This window comes from Hippopotamus amphibius, chromosome 6 (assembly GCF_030028045.1).
Source record: "Hippopotamus amphibius kiboko isolate mHipAmp2 chromosome 6, mHipAmp2.hap2, whole genome shotgun sequence".
NCBI classification, from domain to species: Eukaryota; Metazoa; Chordata; class Mammalia; order Artiodactyla; family Hippopotamidae; genus Hippopotamus; species Hippopotamus amphibius.
In genome coordinates this window covers 131370691-131392075 of record NC_080191.1, presented here as the reverse complement: position 1 = coordinate 131392075, position 21385 = coordinate 131370691, and the positions used below count along the sequence as shown (strand labels likewise).

Sequence of the window (21385 nt, the reverse complement as noted above, 5' to 3'; positions counted from 1 at the left end):
TTTTTGTTTGTTTCCAATATTATTATAAATAAATGCCCAGCAAAACTCATGAAATATGAAGAAGGAAGGCCCACCCATTTACAAAACAATGTCATTAGAAAAATATCAATTATACTACTTCTTTGAATAAGAAAGAATATTCTACTTTATGCAAAAAAAAAAAATTATAAGGATAATTAAGTAATGGAAACCTCCTTATCTGGTGCCCTGTACTTCACTTCCAAGCGTTGTCTTAGAATACTGAAACTCTTGGTTTTTTTTCCCAGAACAGCCTATTATTCTGATTTTCTATACTGTTTCTGGTCTGGCATGACTTTCAAAATTCTTCGTAAGTTTTAGATTCTCCATGTTACCAAACTTCTAGTTAAAATTTAGTATAAATTTCCCATTTTAAATAAAAAAAAACCTTTTGGGATGTTTTTCTGAATTAAAAAAAAGTGTGCGTGATCGTGTTTTAAAAAGTATAGTTGTCTTAAATACAGGCAATTACAGTGACTCAACAAATATGCCTAAGTATGTCTGTCACTCTAATATGCAGACTCACTAATAATTAAGACTATATTTTTGTAAGCATAAGATCGCTGTGCAGTACTTCATAACACTGTCAGCTTAAACAAGTTAAACTCAGTGAAAGTCAAAGCACAGGCTCTAAAGACAGGCTGCCTATGTTGAATCCCAGTTTGACTACTTCCTGGCGGTGCAAACTTGTACAGGTTACTTAATCATTCTGAGCCTCATCATTTTCTATAAGCAACAGATGATGATCAAATCACGAGAGTAAAATTAACCGTTTCTAAATGTGTTACCTAAAAATCAATCTGATTCAGGTTTAACGTTTTAAATTTTGGAATACGATGGATCTAGTACAAATCTCTTACCATGTATACCCACTCTACTAATTCAAGCACACAGTTTTTCTAGCAGCACACATAACTAGAGCTGAAATTCATCTGCTCTTCCCACACTGACGGCCTAACAGTTTCCAAGTTTTTCACAACAAACCTCTCAGACATATACGAGGACATTTAACGCCTACTTACATTTTACGTGAGCACATTTGTGTTCTACTGTGACATATTCATATTAAAGAATAGAAGAGTTAAAACAATGTTTTATTATTCTATGATCACTTCAATCTTCATTATATTTCTCAGAGGCTGGAAAGCGTATAGTAACCGCTAGTCTATCAATACCCTAGAAGGCTCTGTGTGTTATTCACTGACAGCCTATTGCAATGTTTGGTACACAGCAGGTAATAAACAATGAAAAGGGGAGGAAGAATGGATTATTTTCCATTCATCAAGATGCCGAAGTGGCAAATACTTTGGTCTGCAATTCTTTTTAATTCCTAAACCTTCAGTATAAAAATATGTGTTTTGGGTGAAAAATCTGTCCTCTAGCATTATTCATACTTAGTGGGAAATACAGAAGCCAAGAGCAGTCAGTAGAGATTCTAAAAAATAGTAATAATAATTTTGCATTTCCACTATATATACTTAACCCACTGTATGTATAAGCTACTATATGCTAATCACAGTTTAAAGGTTTTGGGGAAGCTACTTAAATAGACTCCTCGATGCAAAAACTTGCAATGTAGATGACTCTTCTTCAGTGTGGATATGACTTTTAGTTTACCTGAGTTTAAGACGAGTTTGTTTCTTGTTCGTGGAGTGTTTTTTTATATATTGGGTTTTCTTATGGGTACATTTGTCTTCAATTTATTACTGTGCTATGATTCATGCAAGGCAGTATCTGGCAGTAAAATTTCATAATAGTGAAAAAATTTAATAAATAAAATCATGACGATAATCTTTTCTCATGGCTAGATTTAGATCTCATTAGTTTCCACTTAGCCAATGAAGAGATATGAGATAATGTGAAGAAAGATAGTTCATTCAGAACACAGATCTTTCTTAACAGGATTCTTTATAAATAAATGAATTCTTTAGTTATTTCTTTCTTCATGGTTCATTTCTCAGTTGCCTCCCTTAAAGGAGAATTGTTTTATGAAAAGCAATGTCATCTACCAAAGAGGAATCTTATTTCGGGCATGATAAATTTGGCTCTGTTTGTCTCTAAAACTTTTTTTTTTTTTTAACTTGGCCCATTTGGTAAGCTAACACTGTTTAGTTATAAAAGCTTCCTGGGATTGGAAGATGTTACTAGATTTATTTTCAGCCTATGAACGATTCTAGAATATTAGATGAGCAAAGATATCTGAAAGCAAATTATCGTCTGAATGCAGTAACATGGAAAAGAATGAATTACAGATGTAATTTATCCATCACAAGCAGATCCTAAACACTGATTATGTCCGTGCTTGTGCAGAAAATTGAAAATGATAGAAAAGCTTCCAAGCTTTTCTAACTTTAATTTTCCATGTTTTACTTTGTGTAATTTACTGTCAACTATGAACAGCAGATGCTTCTTGCCTTATTTGAGAACAGCCTGGACTTAAAGTATACGTGATACTGAAAGCCAGAAGCCTTCCCATCAAGACTGAATTTTATACAGAGAGATAAATTCTAACTTAAGATGCCTGGGGTCATATGAGGTCTTGAGAAAACAGTTTTGGATCTCAATAAATAGTGAGTCTCAATCTGACATTAACAGAACCTAAAATATAAATACTCTTGAATAAATTGAGATAGCATCAGAAGTACCCTTCTGGGCCTAAAATTGTGATCTAGGGTTAAAATATAGGTGGTTCCCAATAGACCCATGGAGATGCAGGGAGGGCTGCCCCAGTCCAGTGGCCTGTGGCTGTGGGAACTCTCTTATTGGGAATTTCCTCTCGTTCTTCTCTTTCTACTTGTGGTCTCTGAGTTAGCAGTTGTGAGGGGGAAGGGAGGGGAAAAAGGAAAGATAAACCACCTAAGACATGTCTCCCTCTCCCTTAAGTTTCTCTTCCACTGAACCTCCAGTTGCTATGGAGACGTCCCACCTTTGAACACCACCACCACCACCTAACATACTGGTCTCCCTGTTAGCAACATGCTCCTGAAGGGCTGTGTTTCTAATACCTCCCTTTCCAAAGTTTGACATTGGACGTGTTTAAGTTATACTCCTTGTATCGCAAAATCCCCATCCCCTATCACCTCCTAAATGCCCTTCTTCTCATACCTGGTTCTTTAGTGCCGATCCCTTGACTATATCTTGTGATAAAATGACCAGAAAACAAAAACAAAAAAATTTTAGTTTGATATTTTCACTATCCACTTATTTTTCCCCATTTCTACTAGTAAGTAGGAAGAAACAGTAACTAAACAAAGCTACACTTTTGATAATTTCAGAAAGGAAAGAGAATGGGAAGAAGCTGTTCATTAATATGCGTCCCACAGTGAACCACACTCAGGACCAAAAAGCTATACATTTGAAAAGGAAGCAGGTTGAGACCTCAGGAAAAAAGAAAGGTTACTTGGAAGACATATTAACAAAAAAAGTCTTCCCACCCTGGCGAAGCTTTGGACACAGTCCCTCATTCCATACCATCTTTAGTCCCTATGATTGAGCCACTGCCCTACTGAATGCCAGCTCCAGAGTGCAGGAGCAGCCCAAATGTGGAGCTGAGGAAACCTCTCACATTGGCTTGCAGAAAGTGTACAGGAGTTTGGGAAAGGCCACCTCCCCTGCATTAGGGCCAGATGAATTTCTAGAGCCCCAAAATGAAACTTGAAATATATTTTTTCCCACTGAAACAGTTTAACAAAAACAGTTGGGGGTCTATGACACTAATATTACTTAAGATGTACTCATAATGCTTCTGGGGAGCCTCCTGGGTTTAATTAATAATCAGAATTTCCAGGGTACTATTTGTACTGGACTATAACTCAAGCATCCTATGGGTTACTTAGGCTTCCCAGGGTTGGACTAATGACTTAACCACACTGCTTTTGTGGGAAAATGCTTTCTAAACAATTAAAACTTTGGAACATTTTTTTTTCTATACATTGGGGGACAGCTACATAGTTTATACAGTGACTACCTATTTAAGATGATTAAAATGTTTTTCCTGAACGACCATACATTTAAAACAAATATATCATCTTCAAAAGTTGGTGAAAGCATTCTTGCTATTTTGTGTTCACTCACTGATTCATTTGTTGACTTAAAATATAATTAGTTTTGAGTATTTACTGCTTTAGGGCCCTATGCTGTAAATCTGCCTGAACTATTAATTTTTATTCTTAAGCACTGCTGCTCAGGTGTTTTCTTTGCTGAATCCTTGGGATGTGAATATGTAAATTAAGAAGCAATGTTTTACAGGAAAGTGATTAACAGTGCAGGCTGTGAAATTAGGTTACCAGGCTTGGAGTTCACATTTTACTGGTTGAATGACCCTGGGCACATCACTTAACTTCTCTGTACCTCAGTGTGACCATCTGAGAATGACAGTGATGCCAGTAACTCTTCAAAGATTTTTTGTGAGGACTAAATACTATGAAAAAATTAAAAGTGCTGAAAATAGTGACCAACATAACTTTCAGTAAATAATAACTCATTTTATTTTGCTTCATACAGAGGAAATAAAGTATACTTGCAGAAGAAGCAGAAATAGGCATCAAAGTAACTACAGATTCTTCTGTCAAAATCATTTGAGATCTGTTTTTTTATTGCATACACTCCTGTTATATCCCAGTTATAAACATATAACTGTGCATGGAAGTATGTACTAGCAATAGGAAAAATAAAAAATAAAGCAAGCAATTTTTATATTCTATATTAGTAAAAGTCAGTCCATTTGTGATATGCTAGATTTTACTGACTAAATAAATCATGATTTGAAAGGAGAAAAAAAAAAAAAAAAAAAAAAGACAACTCTAGTTACCCAGGACAGGAAAAGTAATGATATGCTTGCCAAGATAAGAAAATACAAGTTTCTCATCAGAACTGATCTCCCCTCAACTACCCCCATACCCAGGTGCTTTTCAGAGAGTTACTTGATTCTGGAAGTTTTCTGGGGGAAAAATAAATCTCTCTAACTCTCCTATCCCAGTGACTGCCCTCCTGAACATCCATTTCTCCCCCTTCTATCTAAACTACCCAGAGGCATGGTTTCACTCAGGGCAACAGTTAAGAATATAGTTTCCAGTTATCCTTGCTGCCGATGAGAAACCAAAATAAATCACTGGGTGAAACTTAGAGGACTTTTGCTAAAAGGAGCCTAAGTGGACTGGGATATGGCCTTTTGCCCACGCTTCTTCCTGCTTCCTGGAATGCAGCTATGATGGCTGGCGCTGCAGTGGCCATCTTGCAATTTTTAAATAAACCTGTGGTTGGAAGCCATGTGATCCTCAGGACCTAAGGGGGAAGAAACCTAAGTTCCAGTGACTGTGGAGTCATCACATAGGCCTGGACAACTGACTGAAATATAAACCCTTAATTTGTTTATACCTAATGCTGGGGAGGAAAAATGTCTCTGTTAATGCTGAATGTAATTCCTTAAAGACAAAATGTGTAAATCATTTCTGTGCGACTCCAGAGAGAAATATAAAAAGGGATCAGAACCAACAGTTCTGAAGCTGGGCAGTTAGGAAGTTGGAAAGAACTCAGGGAAGAAGAAGAATACTGGTCAGATATGGCCAAGGCCCAAAAGTATCCAAGAGACAGCCTTTCAATCAAGTTATATGTAAGAGGGGTTATAACTATCAGTATTTTTCAAAACACAAGTCCTAATAGTACAGAAAGTTTTATCTCTAACAACAAATCAAACTTTATCTCAAAGTGAAAATCTTTCAAAAATGTGCCAAAAGAGTATAAATACTGTAGGTGATGTTATTTGTATAAGAAATATGGTATTTGATGTTATTTGTATAAGAAATATGGTATTAGATACAAACTCTAGTTGTTTATTATAAATAAATATTAGAATAAGATGTCCTTACCATAATTACTCTTGTTTATAGTGAAATTCACCAAGAAATCACTATTCTAACAATCTATTATACTCCAAGCAACTAAACATTTCTAACAAGCCTTTCTAGTTGCTTTTACTGGTTTCTGCATATTTATAACTATCCAGTGCTAAATCAACGACCATCTACTAAGTTATCTGTTACCACTGACATAATTTTTGACCTTGTTAACACAGAAATTGCTTCCTTATCTACACGCACGAAACATGTTCCTGCTAAAGCTAAAAAAAAAAAAAAAAAACCTCAAAATTTGCTCAACAGGATCTCTTTGTAAGAAAATAAGAAGCTTTGTCTAAGTCTGTGGGAAGGCAGAGACATTGTTCAGCATGAAAGGTAACAGATTAGCGATGCTGATAGCTGAAATCCTCTACTTATCCTTGGCAAGGAAAATGACAGGATCAGCTTCCCAAACTAGGTCCCTAGGTGTCTACACTGAGCCTGAGAAACATTCAGTTTCTCACCTCTCGGGTGAACCAGGCACATGGCACACACTTCCTGAATACAAGATTTACCCCACGCTGCAGAGGTTCTTTGAAGTCAGTAACAGCCGTCAGTAACAGCCTTGTACATGGAATAGTTTTGAGGCCATTCATGGAATCAAATTTTTGTGTACGTTTAGAAGTCTGGTTACAATTAAAGTTTGAACTCAATTATAAGTGCCAAATTGCTTTAGGTTTAAATTGTTTTTAGTTTGCCACACAAAACTGGAAGCAAGGTTTAATGCAAAAAAGTAAAAACAGAAGCAGTGTAGCAAAATCTTATGAAGAAAAAAAAAAAACTAGTTCTAGAATTAGTGCCTTAAGTATCATGATTCAAAACACGGCTTGAAATTTGTCCAAAAGTTTAAAAATCTTTATTCCTTTAAAAAACATTATTCGAAAAAAATGTCTAACCATAGAATACATGTAGGTAAATGAATAAAGTTGTAAGCATTACCAAAGCAGCTGCAGCTAATGAGAATTTCATTAAAGAAAGGTTTGTGTCAGAGTTGATGACATCACACCTGGCACATTCAGAAGGTGTTCTTTACAAAGTTGTGAAGTTTCTGCTTAGGAAATACTGTTTGAACTTTCGCATGATACACAATGCTACACAAATTATACTCATAGTTCATCTCCTAAGTCATGAGGGGGAAATGAGGAAGTCCTGTGTCAACCTGTCACTGAAAGACACATTGAATATGTACCTACAGAGTTACATGTACATATAATACCTGTCAAATTTTAATATCACATGGGAGATGTCCTCGGCAAAAAAACAAATAGTAACAAAAAAAAAAATTCTAGGTAAAATTTATTTCAATTAGGAGCCTACTAGATCAAAGTTTTAGTTCAAAAGCAGATGTTTAGCCTGAAATTTGCAGATACCATTTTGTGAGAATTATCAGTTAAACTGGTTTAAAAGATACGACGCAAAGACTATACTGGGACTCAGAGCAGCAGCAAACACAGCCAATTGCTAAGTTGAAGATAAACTGTGCTAACCATGGAAGATCTTCTAAAATTTAACTGTAAATATCCTGAGATCACTTATTATGTCCAGTTATGTCACCCTATCCCCACGTAACCATCTGGAGACTTGGTTTATTTGCATTACTAACTTTGAGTTTTCTAATTGCTCATTTACCTGGATGTTTACCTATTTGCGTGTCTTCTAATAGCTGATTTTAGTACTTCATATATTCTGCTAGGTCTTCAGAGGCACTTTAAATGCATTCACTCGTGCCCTTGATTCCACGCCACTTTGCGGTGGAATCTGGTCTCTGATGTGTCTATGATAAATTTGACCAGCTGGGCTATTTATATACACAAACATGTATAACAGTGAAACGAACAATTAATTATCTCAAACAAAACTGCCTAATTTGATAAGAGAACACGGGACTAAACTTTTCAAAGGTAAAAGATTTTGCTAGCTTTTTGGAAAATAGCAAACATAAAGGTTATATTTCCCCCTCCCCCAGCACCTGAAAAATAAATGGATATTTGAAAAAGAATTCAATAAGCAAGTCTCTTTCTGCTGATCACAAGATGAAAGCTTATTTTTTGATAATATAAATAACTTGACATGACATTAAAATATGCTTTCTTTATATCAACTACCTAATTTTAGTTAAGAGATTATTACTGAAGAAAATAGGTAACTTGCCATTAACTACTTTTTGAATCATCATTCCTGAAACACAATATTCTAACAGCAGCTTATAGTGTTGACATTTTTCTTTTGTTATTTTTCTTTTTTGGTATCCCTTTCATAAGCCATAAGAAAAAGAAATCCTCTGAAGCTTTAAATAAAACATCTTTTCTAAACGTTCAGGATTTCTGAAGTAATAAAACACTCAAATCTATAATCTGTAAGCAATTTAATTTTCAATATAAATATACTCGTAGACTGCTGTAAACTAAGACTGCAAGTACAAAAATGAGTGAGAAAAAGTGCTTAAAATATTGCTTAATTTATAACTCATTACAGCCTTTGTTCTTTCTTACTGCTATCATTCTATTTCAGTATATGTATACGTACATATATTCCTCATTATTATATATTCTTTTTTACTTAGCAACACATTTATTGTGATACAGAAGTCTATGTTTTCACATAGTAAATGCATCTAAGTTAATTATTTAAATTTTAAAATCACCAATATGCAACTAAAATACTATCAGCTCATCATTTTCTTCCTATTCCCTCTAGTAATATGCCAATTGATTTCTTTTACATAAATACTTTTTGAACTGTCTGACTTCTGTTTTTAATGAAATGAATTCTCCTCCTCTATGTAGAAGTCTGCTATAAACCTAAGTCACCTGGGAGCCTGGCCAAAGTCTGAAACAGCACAGCTGAAGGGTACAGCCATTTCCCAGGGTCCTCTCAGAGAGTATTTGGTTTGCTTTCCTAACTTGCTAAAAATAGTAGATTACACAGGCTACCTCCATCTCAGGGCTCAAGAACTCACAAAAGGCTGGACTATGGATTGTAGCAATACACAGAGCACATTTTATTAAAGAAGTCAGGATATTACAAGTTTTCTAAATTCCTTCCGTTTACTCTCTGAAACAATACAAATGATCTAGCGGTTACTGGCATGGAAACCTCATAATGCTCCCAAATTTCAGAACTTCAGGCATGAGTCACAGAATCACTTTAACTATTTTAAAATATGTTTTTGATCTATTTTAGCCACAAAACTGGACACAGGAAGACTACTATCTAAAAGGTAGGATTCTAAATACTGTATCAAGAATCACATGTTAGTTATAAGCATACACACATATACATGAAACATGGCTTTTGAAACATGAATACTTAATTACACATTCAAAAATTTTTACATTAATTCTTAACATAGTTCACTAACATTTAAGGAGCTGTTGTTCTGGGAAATGAAGCTCCACCAGAAAGTAAATCTGTGTTTATTTTTTCCCTCTTATTTAAATCAAAATATTTTACCACACTTTAGACACTACAAATTAAATTTCAGTTTCTCTTAGAAAGACAAAGAATATGGACAAGGTCTGCACTGATTAGCGGCTACAACGAGCTCATTTCGAAAGTAAATTTAAAATCTTGAAATTATTTGTTATTTAAAAAAAAAAAAGTCCTTGATGTGGCAGTTAAATCTTGTTAACCACACAGCATGTCATTAAGCAATGCTGCTGCTTTACTCAAAGGGGGACTGTTCTATGGCCACAAGTGAGCAGCAACTAAAAAAATATTTTGAGATGGAAAAATAGCAACTGAATTTTAATGTTTCACAATGTTTCCAAATGCTGTGGAGGCAGGTCTTCTGTGAAACCACTCAATGTCACAGCCAAGTTTAATGTCCTTCATTTTGCAGCTACCAGTGCACCATCAACTGTCTGTGGGATTAAAAATTGGATTTACTAGTAATTGGGTCAAAACAGGGTTACTTATGGACACAGCTGGTTACCGACAAGTGTAATTAGCCCTTTGCCCCTCATTTTATGGGTCCCAGTCTCTAATTACACCTAAATTCAGTCGGCAGGAATTTAGGAAGACACATTCACAAGGTACAACCACTGTGCCCATCGTCAATGCCTTTCAAAGGAAAGAAAATAAAAGGCCCAGTGGTTATTTGTAACTTCTGTGTATTGATCTTTAGAACTATGACATTAAGAACAATCTACCCCAAAATAATAAATAAATAAATAAAATTTAATAAAAAAAAAAGAACAATCTAACATTATAAGAATCTCTGTTGTTGTTAATACCTCCTTTTATATTCTACTCTGCAGATAATATCCATGAGTCTTTGATGAAAACTTTAGGAAAGTGAACAAGGGCAAACTGGACCAAGAAGCAATTTACTGAAATAGCTAACTCACAAGTTAACTCATAACATTGGGGTGAGTTATGAGTTAACTCACGTGTTAACTATTTCAGTTAATTCACCCCTGTGGTATTAAAGAAAGTTATTATGGCACTTTTTTTTCCGGGGGGGGGGGGGGTGGCAAAAGACAAGATGGATCTATGAAACCTTCCTTCACTTCTCTATATATGTCAAAATGATGGTGCCCCTTCTTCAAACGTTCAAAGAGTGAATTAAACCAGGGCATTAATATTCAAAAGCAATTCAATTAAACCAAGTATGGAGAGAGTACCCAGAAACCTTCACATTTCTAGTCTTGATCTTGCATATCAAAATAAAGGCAAGTATGCTTTCTTTTAAAAGACCCACTTTCAAACGTGATACCTGAAATACGAACCCAGTGACATTTCTGAATGTCAAAATACACTAAAGTGAACTTGTTACCATTATGTTGCCCACAAAGGCTAACTTTTAACACTTTTAGCTGAGACTGTTACAAATAAAAAATAACAAATAATCAGGAGCTAACAGAAAATAAACAAAGTTACTTCACATTAGGATTTTAGAAGTTTAAAAAATCCAATAATAGTACTTAAGAGTTTCTACTGATTTATAAAACTCATGTTCAACAAAATTTATGCCTCCGATAGGGTACTGTGGCAGCAGCTTAGAAACTTACTTCTAGTTATATTTTCCACAAAATGCATTGCTTCTGGCCTTAAAATAATATTCTCATACAATAAAAAGGAAATCCATAATGTCAAAATATTAATATAAAAAGTCTATCCAAGTTTAGCTGACTTAAAATCTGCTATTCTTTTACAACGGTACAGCCCGTTTACAAACAAGCAAAAACAAATCATCCCCCTTCAGCTACTGCCATGGCCTTGTACATAATCTATGCATATGCGAACACCACATGCATGTACACGTACTATTCCTATAAATAGACACTGACTTAGCTATTACTAAGTAAAAAGTATGCTGACACCTTCTGCTCTAGAAAAAAAATCACAGCATTAAAGGACGGATAAAGTTATTCATAACAAACAAAGTTTGGCCAGACTTGGTTCTTTTGCTTCTCAATAAAGTCCCCCACCCCAACATCATCAGTAAGAACACACCGTATAACTAAAACTATTAACAAAGCAATCCATAATTCCACACTCAGTGGACTATATATCCATATCCCCTTTTTTCAATTATTGAGTATCCTTAAAATAATATAATATTTACTCACTTTCAATGAATCAAAGCAGGCGATTACTCGTCCATTTTCAACTTGGCAGCTTTTCGAAGGATGTGCAAATTTACATTCCGTGTCTGGCCGTGAGCAAGTCCCCCTTTGGAACTCTCTACATACTTCCAGTGTTAGCCATTTTGTGTCCCGAATGGGTGTGACACTAACAGCCATGTTTAGATTTTACAGGTAGTTAAAATTTTCAGTGAAACCAACAAACCCAACCCCCCCCAAAAAAACAGTAACAACTAAAAAAAAAAAAAAAAACTGAACTGATAAAATTGTAAAATGATGATGAAAATGTCCCCTCTAAAATACTTTTCCCCCACTCCCTGCTTTAAAAGTACATGGAAAATTGTGTTGTCAATATCAAAGAAAAGATCTCCCACTAGAAATTCACAGCATGAAACTGTTAATTCAAAGAGGTTTTGGTTTTTAGAGAAATACTAGGATCGTAAGTAGATGAACGTTTAAAGGAGGGCCTCGAATCAGCCTTGTGCTCTCAGTAACCCCTTCCCAGTGCCAATTTGGAGCCCAAAATGCAAGCATGAAAACGTGGCAGACCCTTTGACACCGAATTTCCAAGCTGCTTTCAGCAAAGTTGTCTGAAAGGGAATCTCCTCACAGCTGAATTTGCAATGGAGTTTGGTGGTGCAATCGGTATTGATTAGTTTGGCATAGACAGATGCAGCAGTTTAGAGCAAAATCGAGAAAATGATTTTTTTTTTCCTCCTTGATTTCCTGGCAGAAGATATCTTACTTTTTCAGCAAACTTTTCTTTTAAAACTAAAGCAGCCTAGGGCAATGCCAGATACTTAGAGCTTTTCTCTTGATTATAAGTAGAAATGGGGGTGTCTGGGCTAGAGGTGGAGGGTGGATGTGCTGTCGTCACAGTCTAGCTGGCAGCAAGCAAGGCAAAAGCAGAGACTGCTCTAGAAGCGGTTCCAAGCAGCAGAGACGTCAGGAAAGGCACTTCTTAGTACCAACCTGTAGAAAAAAGAGATAGGTTAAGATTTACTAAGTAGCTCTTCACGGATGTCCTACAGTATCACAACCTTGCCATGTGCTACTAGACTAAGTAACATTCAAGTCAGCCTCTCTCTGTCTCCCTCTCTCACATACTCACACTCACACACACACTCTCCCTCTCTCTCTCTCATACACACACACAATACTTACAGTGAGGCATATTGCAGCCAGCCATCGTAGATTTATTAAAAAAAGGGGCCGTTTCCCCTTGTGAAGCAATGCATGATAGAGAGATAACCAATCACAGATAGTGTTGCAGCAATATTCTGGGCAGAAAGCCAATAGTGTGGGTTGTCTTATGAAAGGTCGCGCCTGTCAGACGTTCATTACTATGCTATAAGCACAGAAAATGTCCATCAGATGTGACTTATTCCACTGCAAGAGGACGAGCATGTGGGTTTTGAATTTACCCAACATGCAGTTAGTGGACTAAACCATGTTAGTTTCCAAACAGCTTCTCAAACAAGTCCAAGCACTTGAAGACCATTACCAGGAAAGAAAACGCAAGGTTTAAAAATTGCAGCCGACTTCCAAGCTGCTTTCCCTCCGGCTCTGCGCAGGGACAGGCACTGAACAGCCTGCTCCTGCTGTCCTGACACGTGAATAAAAAAGGAAAGGGGTGTTTACAAATGGTACATTCTCCTGACCTATCCAATTCACTTCCTTCTACAGCCCAAGTCCTGCCCCTCCACTGAAAGCCGCACTCATACAGCAAAACTATTCCATTCAGCCGGCAGACACTTTGTCAATATATCACAGGCAGGCGAGATATGAACAAAAGCATCCTTTATTCGAACATTTTTTAAGCAGAAGCTGAGGTCATGTGGAGAAAATAAGGAGTGCAGTGTTGTCAGTAAGTCTGGCAAATCTGAAGTCAACCTCAAGGGAGAAAGTGATTCCATCGCAGAAACATTAAATATTAAGTGAACAATTTGATTTGGGCAGCACGATGCACTTCAGAGGTACGAATGAAGCCGGAGGGTGGGGGCTGGGGGATCCCCTATTGCCTAATGATCTACTAACTCAGCACTAGGAGACTCCTCCCTAGAGCAGGGCATTTTTGCTTTTAACAACTTACTTTCTCTTTCAATTAGGATGGGAAAACTTTCAGAAAATGCTCAGTAGTTATAGAAACAAAAGTATACATTTTTTTCCCATTTTGAATGTTACCAAAGGAAACAAGGCTTTAATAATCCTAAAAGTTTCACACTCTGAAAAGGCAATGACACAGTATAATAAATAGTGTTTGGTGATCCTTCTTCAAGGGCCAAAAATGGCCAACTGGCACATATTTATAATTTGGAAATTAGAATACAGAATATGAATATGAATATATATACATACATATATAAATCATGGCTATCTAGCAGAATTTTTTTAAATTTATTTTAGAATTAATACTGTCATTCTTAACAGTAATTTTTTAAAAACTACCAGATACAAGGTTTAGAAAATATTGTAGTAAGACTACAACTTTTGAGAAAGATTTTTTTTAAAAAACAACCAACTCATACTGATGCTCCAGAAATATTTTTGTTTTCAAAAAATTTTCCAGTCCTAATTCCTGGTTCTGTAAAAGCAAAGCCAAGTTAGTCACGAACTCTTAAGATTCATCCACCTTCCTTAATGTTTACTCTGTATTCAAAATTTCTCAACTACTTCATGCCTTGAGTATGTACCTCATCTGTGGTCAACATCTCTTTTGTGTTTCTGGAATCTTTAAGAGCCTAACCTGCAACCATTACCTCCTTTAGAAGCTGGCTAACATGGCACTCCTTCCAAGAAGCTTTCAAGATGTCACTTCCTCCATCTCCACCCACCCATATATTAACACTGTCTCCTCCCAATCACCTCTGCTCCCCCATACAGTGCTTTATTTGCTTATATGACTGATCCTCTAGACTACATGTTCCCAAGGAAGGAAACAATCTTACTCATCTTAGTAACCCTAAGTGCCTGACTTAGGGATGGAATACAGATGGAGCTCCTTAAACTTTGGTAAATTAAATGATCAATTTCTACATCTGAACTGGAATTAACTTCACAGCACAAAAATACACAAACACATGCAGGAACACACCCATATAAACACACACAAACACATACTTAAAAACACACACACACACTCATCACTGCCTCTATAAATTTCTATATTCTAGGGTCACTCAGGCCCTCCTGCTGTCTAGGAATGGTCCCCCTGGCCCTGGACAGCTCCCTCTCACACTGCAACTTTTCTAAAACTTCATCATTCGCAAGTCCCTCCCCTCCTCCTCCATGTTCCTTTCACTATCAACAGTGGATGATCTGTAGTAGTCCTCAGGCATGAACTCTCTCTCACCTGCCCACCATCCATCTTTAAACTACCTTTCCGTATCGTTCTTCTCGGTCTCCCAAAAATTTTCCCTTCTCCTGCCCAAGGTTAAGCTGCCACTTTGACTGGCTCCTTCTCAAGACTTCTTTCCCTCTAAACTCTCTCTATATATGAATACCTGGCCTTTCCTGCAATTCCTTCTCTTAGCCCTCAAAGTGCTGAAGAAGCTCTAAAATGTAAGGGGTGGGAACTTCCTAGGTGGTGCAGTGGTTAAGAATCCTCCTGCCAATTCAGGGGACATGGGTTCAATCCCTGCTCCAGGAAGATCCCACATGCTGTGGAGCAACTAAGCCCATGCGCCACAACTACTGAGTTCGTGTGCCACAACTACTGAAGCCCACACACCTAGAGCCCGTGCTCAGCAACAAGAGAAGCCACCGCAATGCCTGTGCACCACAATGAAGAGTAACCTCCACTTGCCTCAACTAAAGAAAGCCCGTGTGCAGCAATGAAGACTCAATGCAGCCAATAAATAAATAAATTTATATAAATAAATAGATAAATAAAATAAAATGGAAGGGGTGGCATAGTAGGAGGAAGAGGACCTTGCATAGTTATACATCACCTCTCCCTAATGCTCTTAATCCATCATTCTCAAACAAATGTCTGAAGAATCATCTACACGTACTATTTTCCTGCTTCTTCTTCCTACATTCACGTTTGAATCTGTATCAGTGTAACCTCCACAACTATTACTTTACTAATCAGCGACAGTCGTCAATGATCCCAACAAAGCCAAATCCAAAGACTACCCACAGTCCTTGTCATTACTTGCCCTCTAACAGCTGATACAACTCCTTCTTTCTTGCCCCTTTCTCACTGTCTTGAACTGACACATTTTACCTCTTTGGTTTCTCCCGCTGCACCTGTATCCTCCCTGAGAGTGAGGAACTGCCCAGGGTTCTTGACATATGTCATACTGCTGTGATTTCCTGGAACTTGTTACATGCTAATGCTTTGTTTAGTTTGACACACACTTCCTCACCCCTTCAACCTGGCAAATCCCTTCTCCTTTGTTTAAACTGCTATTCAAATACCACCTTCTCTAGAAGGCTGAGCCAACTCTACTAAACATTATTCCCTCTCAGAATACTTAGTACTTTGTATCTCTTGGTACCTTTGCCCCCAAAGTTATAAACTCCATGACAATAGAGTGTATCACCATTTTTTTTAACCCAGTCCCTGGAACATAACACGTTTTTAAAATGTTTAATAAAAGAATAGGTTTTATTCAACCTACTAGGAATAAATATGTTTATGAGAATGTGTGTCCAACCCCAAGGAAAATTTCATCATGATCTATGGCATCCAAACAGTATGAGGAAAGACAATGATACCACTAGAAACATCTTCACTGCTTGGTGGTTATGTCTAAATACAACAACAAAGTTAATTTCTAGGGTTGATTATTCTTCCTTTCTATGATGTTACAGGTTTAGTCCCACTCAAGTACAAAATATAATTACTAAAAGCTTACAAATGGGTGTTCTGATTCTTTATATTTTCTGCAGCAGAGATATCCTATTTATGTTAAAAAGTATTACTGAAAGAATTATAGATATGCATTTGTAAGTTGAAAATACATGTATTAGGCAAGGACGATAATCAAAATATTTATAATTAGCCAGGCATGGACAAGTGAGCAATCAGACTGGACACTGACCTTTATGAAACAGTCTGCACCACATAATGAGTCCCAGCCTTTGGTACAGGGCACTGGGGGTAACAAACTCAGATTTTATCCCAAAAATTGATTTGATTAAATTGCTAATATCAGAATACTGTCTTGAAATCATTCTCGTTATTCAAACATAAGAATTTCAGGGAAGACTAGAGATCTTCATAACGTAGTGCTTTGATAAATTAAGATTTTATAGGATCTGGATCAATACTTCCAATGGCAATGGATTTTTGTTCTACAGATAGAGACAATGTTCAAAATGTTTCAGTATTGTCCAGATAGAAGGAATTCTTGCAAATATAGTTGCCCTAAAAATATGTGTTGTTTGTAAATAATTATTGAAAGAAATATTTCTACTGTAAAGATATTTACTAATAGGTAAATTGCTTCTGAGTTAAGTTTTTGACCGATATTTCAACATATTAGAATAAAATTCCCTGAACAAAAAAACAAAAATGATTGAATTTAACTGGTTTTCAGTGAGAATCAAACTTTTAAAAACCTGTATAACAACAAGCCCTCTTTTACCTATTGATCAAACTCCAAACACTAAACTGTAGAGTTCCTCACATCATGTGACATATCCTACAAACAATTCTTTCCAACAATTCTTCCCAAGAACCAAAACCAATTTCTCCTTGAGTGATGGCAGAATTCACACATATTTTCTACTTTAAGATAAGAGGAGGTAAACAGAAAGGAAAAGAAGAAAATGTGAAGACAGAGGAAACGAAATCAAAAAGAGGATAAAGTTAAAAAAAAAAAACCATGGGGAATTACAAATAATTACTCTCATAGCAATTGATATATATTAGCATTAAACTAACAGTGGATGGCTTCATATAAACATCTATTTAAGGGCTACATATACTCTGCAATAAAGGATAAACAGACACAAGGTATGAGACTAAAATTCTGTTCTGGAGAACTGGATGGCCTCTACGAGCAAGGTTAAATTTCTTAGTCACATATGTTTACTAATCATTTCAGTTCTTCTGAACCAAATATAGGCAACTGTTTCTATTACATGCCAGAGTAGTTAGCTGGGAATTTGGGGGACTTTTTTTCACAAGTTCTGATTTTGAAATAAGTTACATATTAAGGAAGTTAACTTATTATTTGAGGTTTTTTACTTACTAAGACAAGTTCCAATCTAACTGGAAGAGATAGCTGACTTCTCTGTGTATGTCTGGAGCTGACAAGAAGAGGCCCCTTGTCCAAAACCATAACTTCTCCTCCTGCTCACTGGTGTCGACAAGTCCATAATTAGCAATGCATTACTTTAGTAAACCAAGATATTAGCTCACAGTACAATTTTGCCCATAGCTTGTTCCAAATATTAACAGAGATTTCAGTAAACAAACAACTAACTAAGCATTTCTGGAGGCTGTATAGTAGAGGTTCTCTACTCACTAAGGTACTAAGTAGAGTAACAATGTTATTTATTACGTGGGAAAAACTGTGGTCTGAATGGGTTAATGCAACCTTCAGCAGTATTCAACTTCATATAACAAAAAGCTGAGATCAGAGTTTCCCAGCGAGGGGTAAGCACACTACTGGTAGCACCCGTGGCGATTTTAAGTGATGCAGAAACAACCTAATTTTAATAGATGCATCAGAATGCTAAAAGAAGCTTGTTAAGCCTGTGGATATCATAACTTTGGAAGAAGCTAAAGTATAATCAAAAGAATTTTAAAAATAAGACTAAGTAAATATATTGGTAAAAATCATGAAGGAGATATGCAAATGACTAAAGTTTTAAAAATATTGCTGAGAAAAAAGATAATTTTCAAGCAAAATCCTCTGGAATGGCACAGCGACGGGCAATGTGGCCTACTGGTCTGACGCTCTGCACTGTGTGCTGGGTGACAAGCTGCTAGCAAGGAAAATACCAATATGTTTACCAACTTAAATAAGTGGACGGTCTAGCAAAGCGTTCCTTTAAAATTCTGATAGGTTTGATTCCCTAATCATCACAAGGTCTCTTATTGAAGGATACTGAAAGAGTGCTGGTTAGGTGATGCACTATTGCTAAAGATGAGAATTCCAAAAACGACTAACTAAACTGTACTCAAATTAAAAAATGACTATTGTCCCTTAAGTATTCACATTTAAGACAAAATGAGTCATGAAGCCTCTACTCGATTAAAAAGTGAATTTTGAATTGATTCCAATATCAGGCAAAATTTTAAAACTTAAAAGGCATAAGAAGATAAACATCAGAACGGCTCACAGCATTTTGTTAGACTGGGCCACCAGTTTTGTACCTAAATGTGCCTTCTTCCAGTCCCTACAGCAAAGTTATCTTTCTAGAAGCTTTTCCGACCCACTGTCAAAAGTATCCAACCTTCCGTCCCTCTCAGCACCAGCCCAGCCTTGCCAGCCCCTTACCTTGCTTTATTCTTCTCCACAACACTTATTAGCACTTGGCGTAATACTATGTACCCATTTCACTATCTGCTTATCATCTACTTTTCCCATAAAAATGTAAGCTCCACGACAGCAGGCAGTTGTCAGGCTAGTTTTACACTAAATAGCCAGCGCATAACAGCGCCTGGTCCAGACTATGCCAACAGTCAGTATTTGTGGCATGACAATATTTTTCTTAGTGTATCTGAATGCTAGTTTATAAGTATTTTCTACAAGCTACAATACCTGGGCAATAGAGACATAGTTTAAAACACTGAGATGTCACCTTTATGACTGAATGAAACGACCATCAAACGCCACTCATTGGAAAGAGAGTGTAAGGCAGTGAAGTTAACACAGAACCATATTTATACACCTCCTTAATTGTGAAATTGATGTAAGTTGCTTTTTTTTTTAATCCATGGAATCATTTGAAACAGTTACATGTGGCAAATTTAAAACATGTAAATAATTATCTGTGTATTTCTGACAGAATCATTCTTTAATTCTGGCAAAAGAAGGGAAAATTTGCATTTTTTTCTGATGATATTCAAACAGGCAGTCTTTTAACATTTCCCTCTATTCCACAAGAAAGTATAATAACTACGAATGTCACTTTATCATTCTTCAAGATAAAATACTAATCCTATTTAGTGTTTTATTTACTCTGTATATTACACAAAGAAGTTATCTTGTTAGCCTTTAGTAGTAATTTCTGATCTGTCCATGTCATTTAATATTTAATATTTCAAAATAATAATTAGGAAGACAGGACACACGACTACAATAAAATTAACAACACTGATATGTGCTCAGAGAGCTAAAAGACAGAAAAAACAAATCTAACCATTCTGGCAGTTTTCAGGAAGAATGGTACATTAACCCAACTGGAATCTACCAATGTGAAATGAGCATGACAAAACTGTGAATGTTAAATGGAATGTAATACATTGTGATATTGTTATTCCCAGGGAAATGCCATGGTTATAGACTTTGATTTTAAAGCTTACTTAAGTGATGTATATTTTATTTGGCATAGTAACTAGGGGCCAAAATCTTAGTTTTAATTTTCTATCTTTATACCTTCTGAACAGCATCACCTAGCTTCTTACTGAGGTTGGTGGTACCTCCACCTAGGACATGTTTAAATATGAGCTTCTTTGCTTGAGGAATGGCAGCAAATTCATCCATGCTTCCCTAATAACATTAAGCACAACTCAAAAATAAATATAAAGTTGATTAATGAGAGAATTGAGGAAATATTCCCACAGCACCCTGTACATCAGTGAAATCTGCTGCATGCGTACCTCTGCCCCACTGTTCCAACTTTCCCTCCAAGGCAGAATCATTCTCACAAGAGTTCCTCCATAATTAACTTATGCCTATTTTCCATCTGAGTAGGTTCAATCAAGCGAAATTATAAAATCAATATGCAAAGAAATGACAAAAACAATAAAAAAAAATTTGACCAAAATATAAAGCATATCTCTATTAGAACCAAATAATCATCATTGTCACACTTTCCCAAAATTCTAAAATTTTATTGTGGCAACAGCCCTCATTACTATCAACTATATCTGAGCACAAAAGCTTGATCTTAACAAATAAATCTTGAATTTCCAGATGTCTGATTTAAAACCTAACCTAGTAACCTCAACCTAGGAAATTTTACTGGCTTATTTCTATTGAAGACTGCCCAAAATCTGTTGCTTAATTATTAATCATTATGAAAGGAACTTTCCTGGTGGCGCAGTGGTTAAGAATCTACCTGCCTATGGTTTCTTTTGCTGTGCAAAAGCTTTTAAGTTTCATGAGGTCCCATTCGTTTATTCTTGATTTCCATGATTCTAGGAGGTGGGTCAAAAAGGATGTTGCTTTGATGTATGTCAAAGAGTGTTCTGCCTATGTTTTCCTCTAGGAGTTTGATAGTGTCTGGCCTTACATGTAGGTCTTTAATCCATTTGGAGTTTATTTTTGTGGATGGTGTTAGGAAGTGTTCTAATTTCATTCTTTTACATGTTGCTGTCCAATTTTCCCAGCACCACTTACTGAAGAGGCTGTCTTTTTTCCATTGTATATTCTTGCCTCCTTTGTCAAAGATAAGGTGCCCATATGTGTTTGGGCTTACTTCTGAGTTCTCTATTCTGTTCCATTGATCTTCCTTTCTATTTTTGTGCCAGTACCATACTGTCTTGATCACTATGGCCTTGTAGTATAGTTTGAAGTCAGGAAGCCTGATTCCACCAACTCCATTTTTCCTTCTCAAGATTGCTTTGGCTATTCGGGGTCTTTTGCGTTTCCATACAAATCGTAAGGCAACCCTCAGAATGGGAAAAAATAATTGCCTATGAAACAACGGACAAAGGATTAACCTCCAAAATATACAAGCAGCTCATGAAGCTTCATACCA

At 36.3% G+C, this 21385-nt stretch overlaps 1 protein-coding gene across 19 annotated transcripts in view; it reads right to left on the bottom strand.

Moving 5' to 3' along the window:
• Positions 1–21385, bottom strand: part of MBNL1 (muscleblind like splicing regulator 1) — a 174548-nt gene that overhangs the window by 130070 nt on the left and 23093 nt on the right. For 13 of the 19 annotated variants that reach the window (XR_009054285.1, XM_057738633.1, XM_057738625.1 and 10 more), the window contains exon 2: positions 11486–12472. The exons of 3 other annotated variants lie outside the window; for them this stretch is intronic. Coding sequence is in view for 13 of the 16 variants with exons in the window: in XM_057738633.1 (XP_057594616.1) it covers positions 11486–11659 (174 nt within the window). In the remaining 3 variants the exon portion in view is untranslated. Of the gene's footprint in view, positions 1–11485; positions 12473–12664; positions 13016–21385 lie in introns of those variants that run through there. 3 more of the 19 variants (XM_057738626.1, XM_057738637.1, XM_057738642.1) reach the window with 3 other exon arrangements.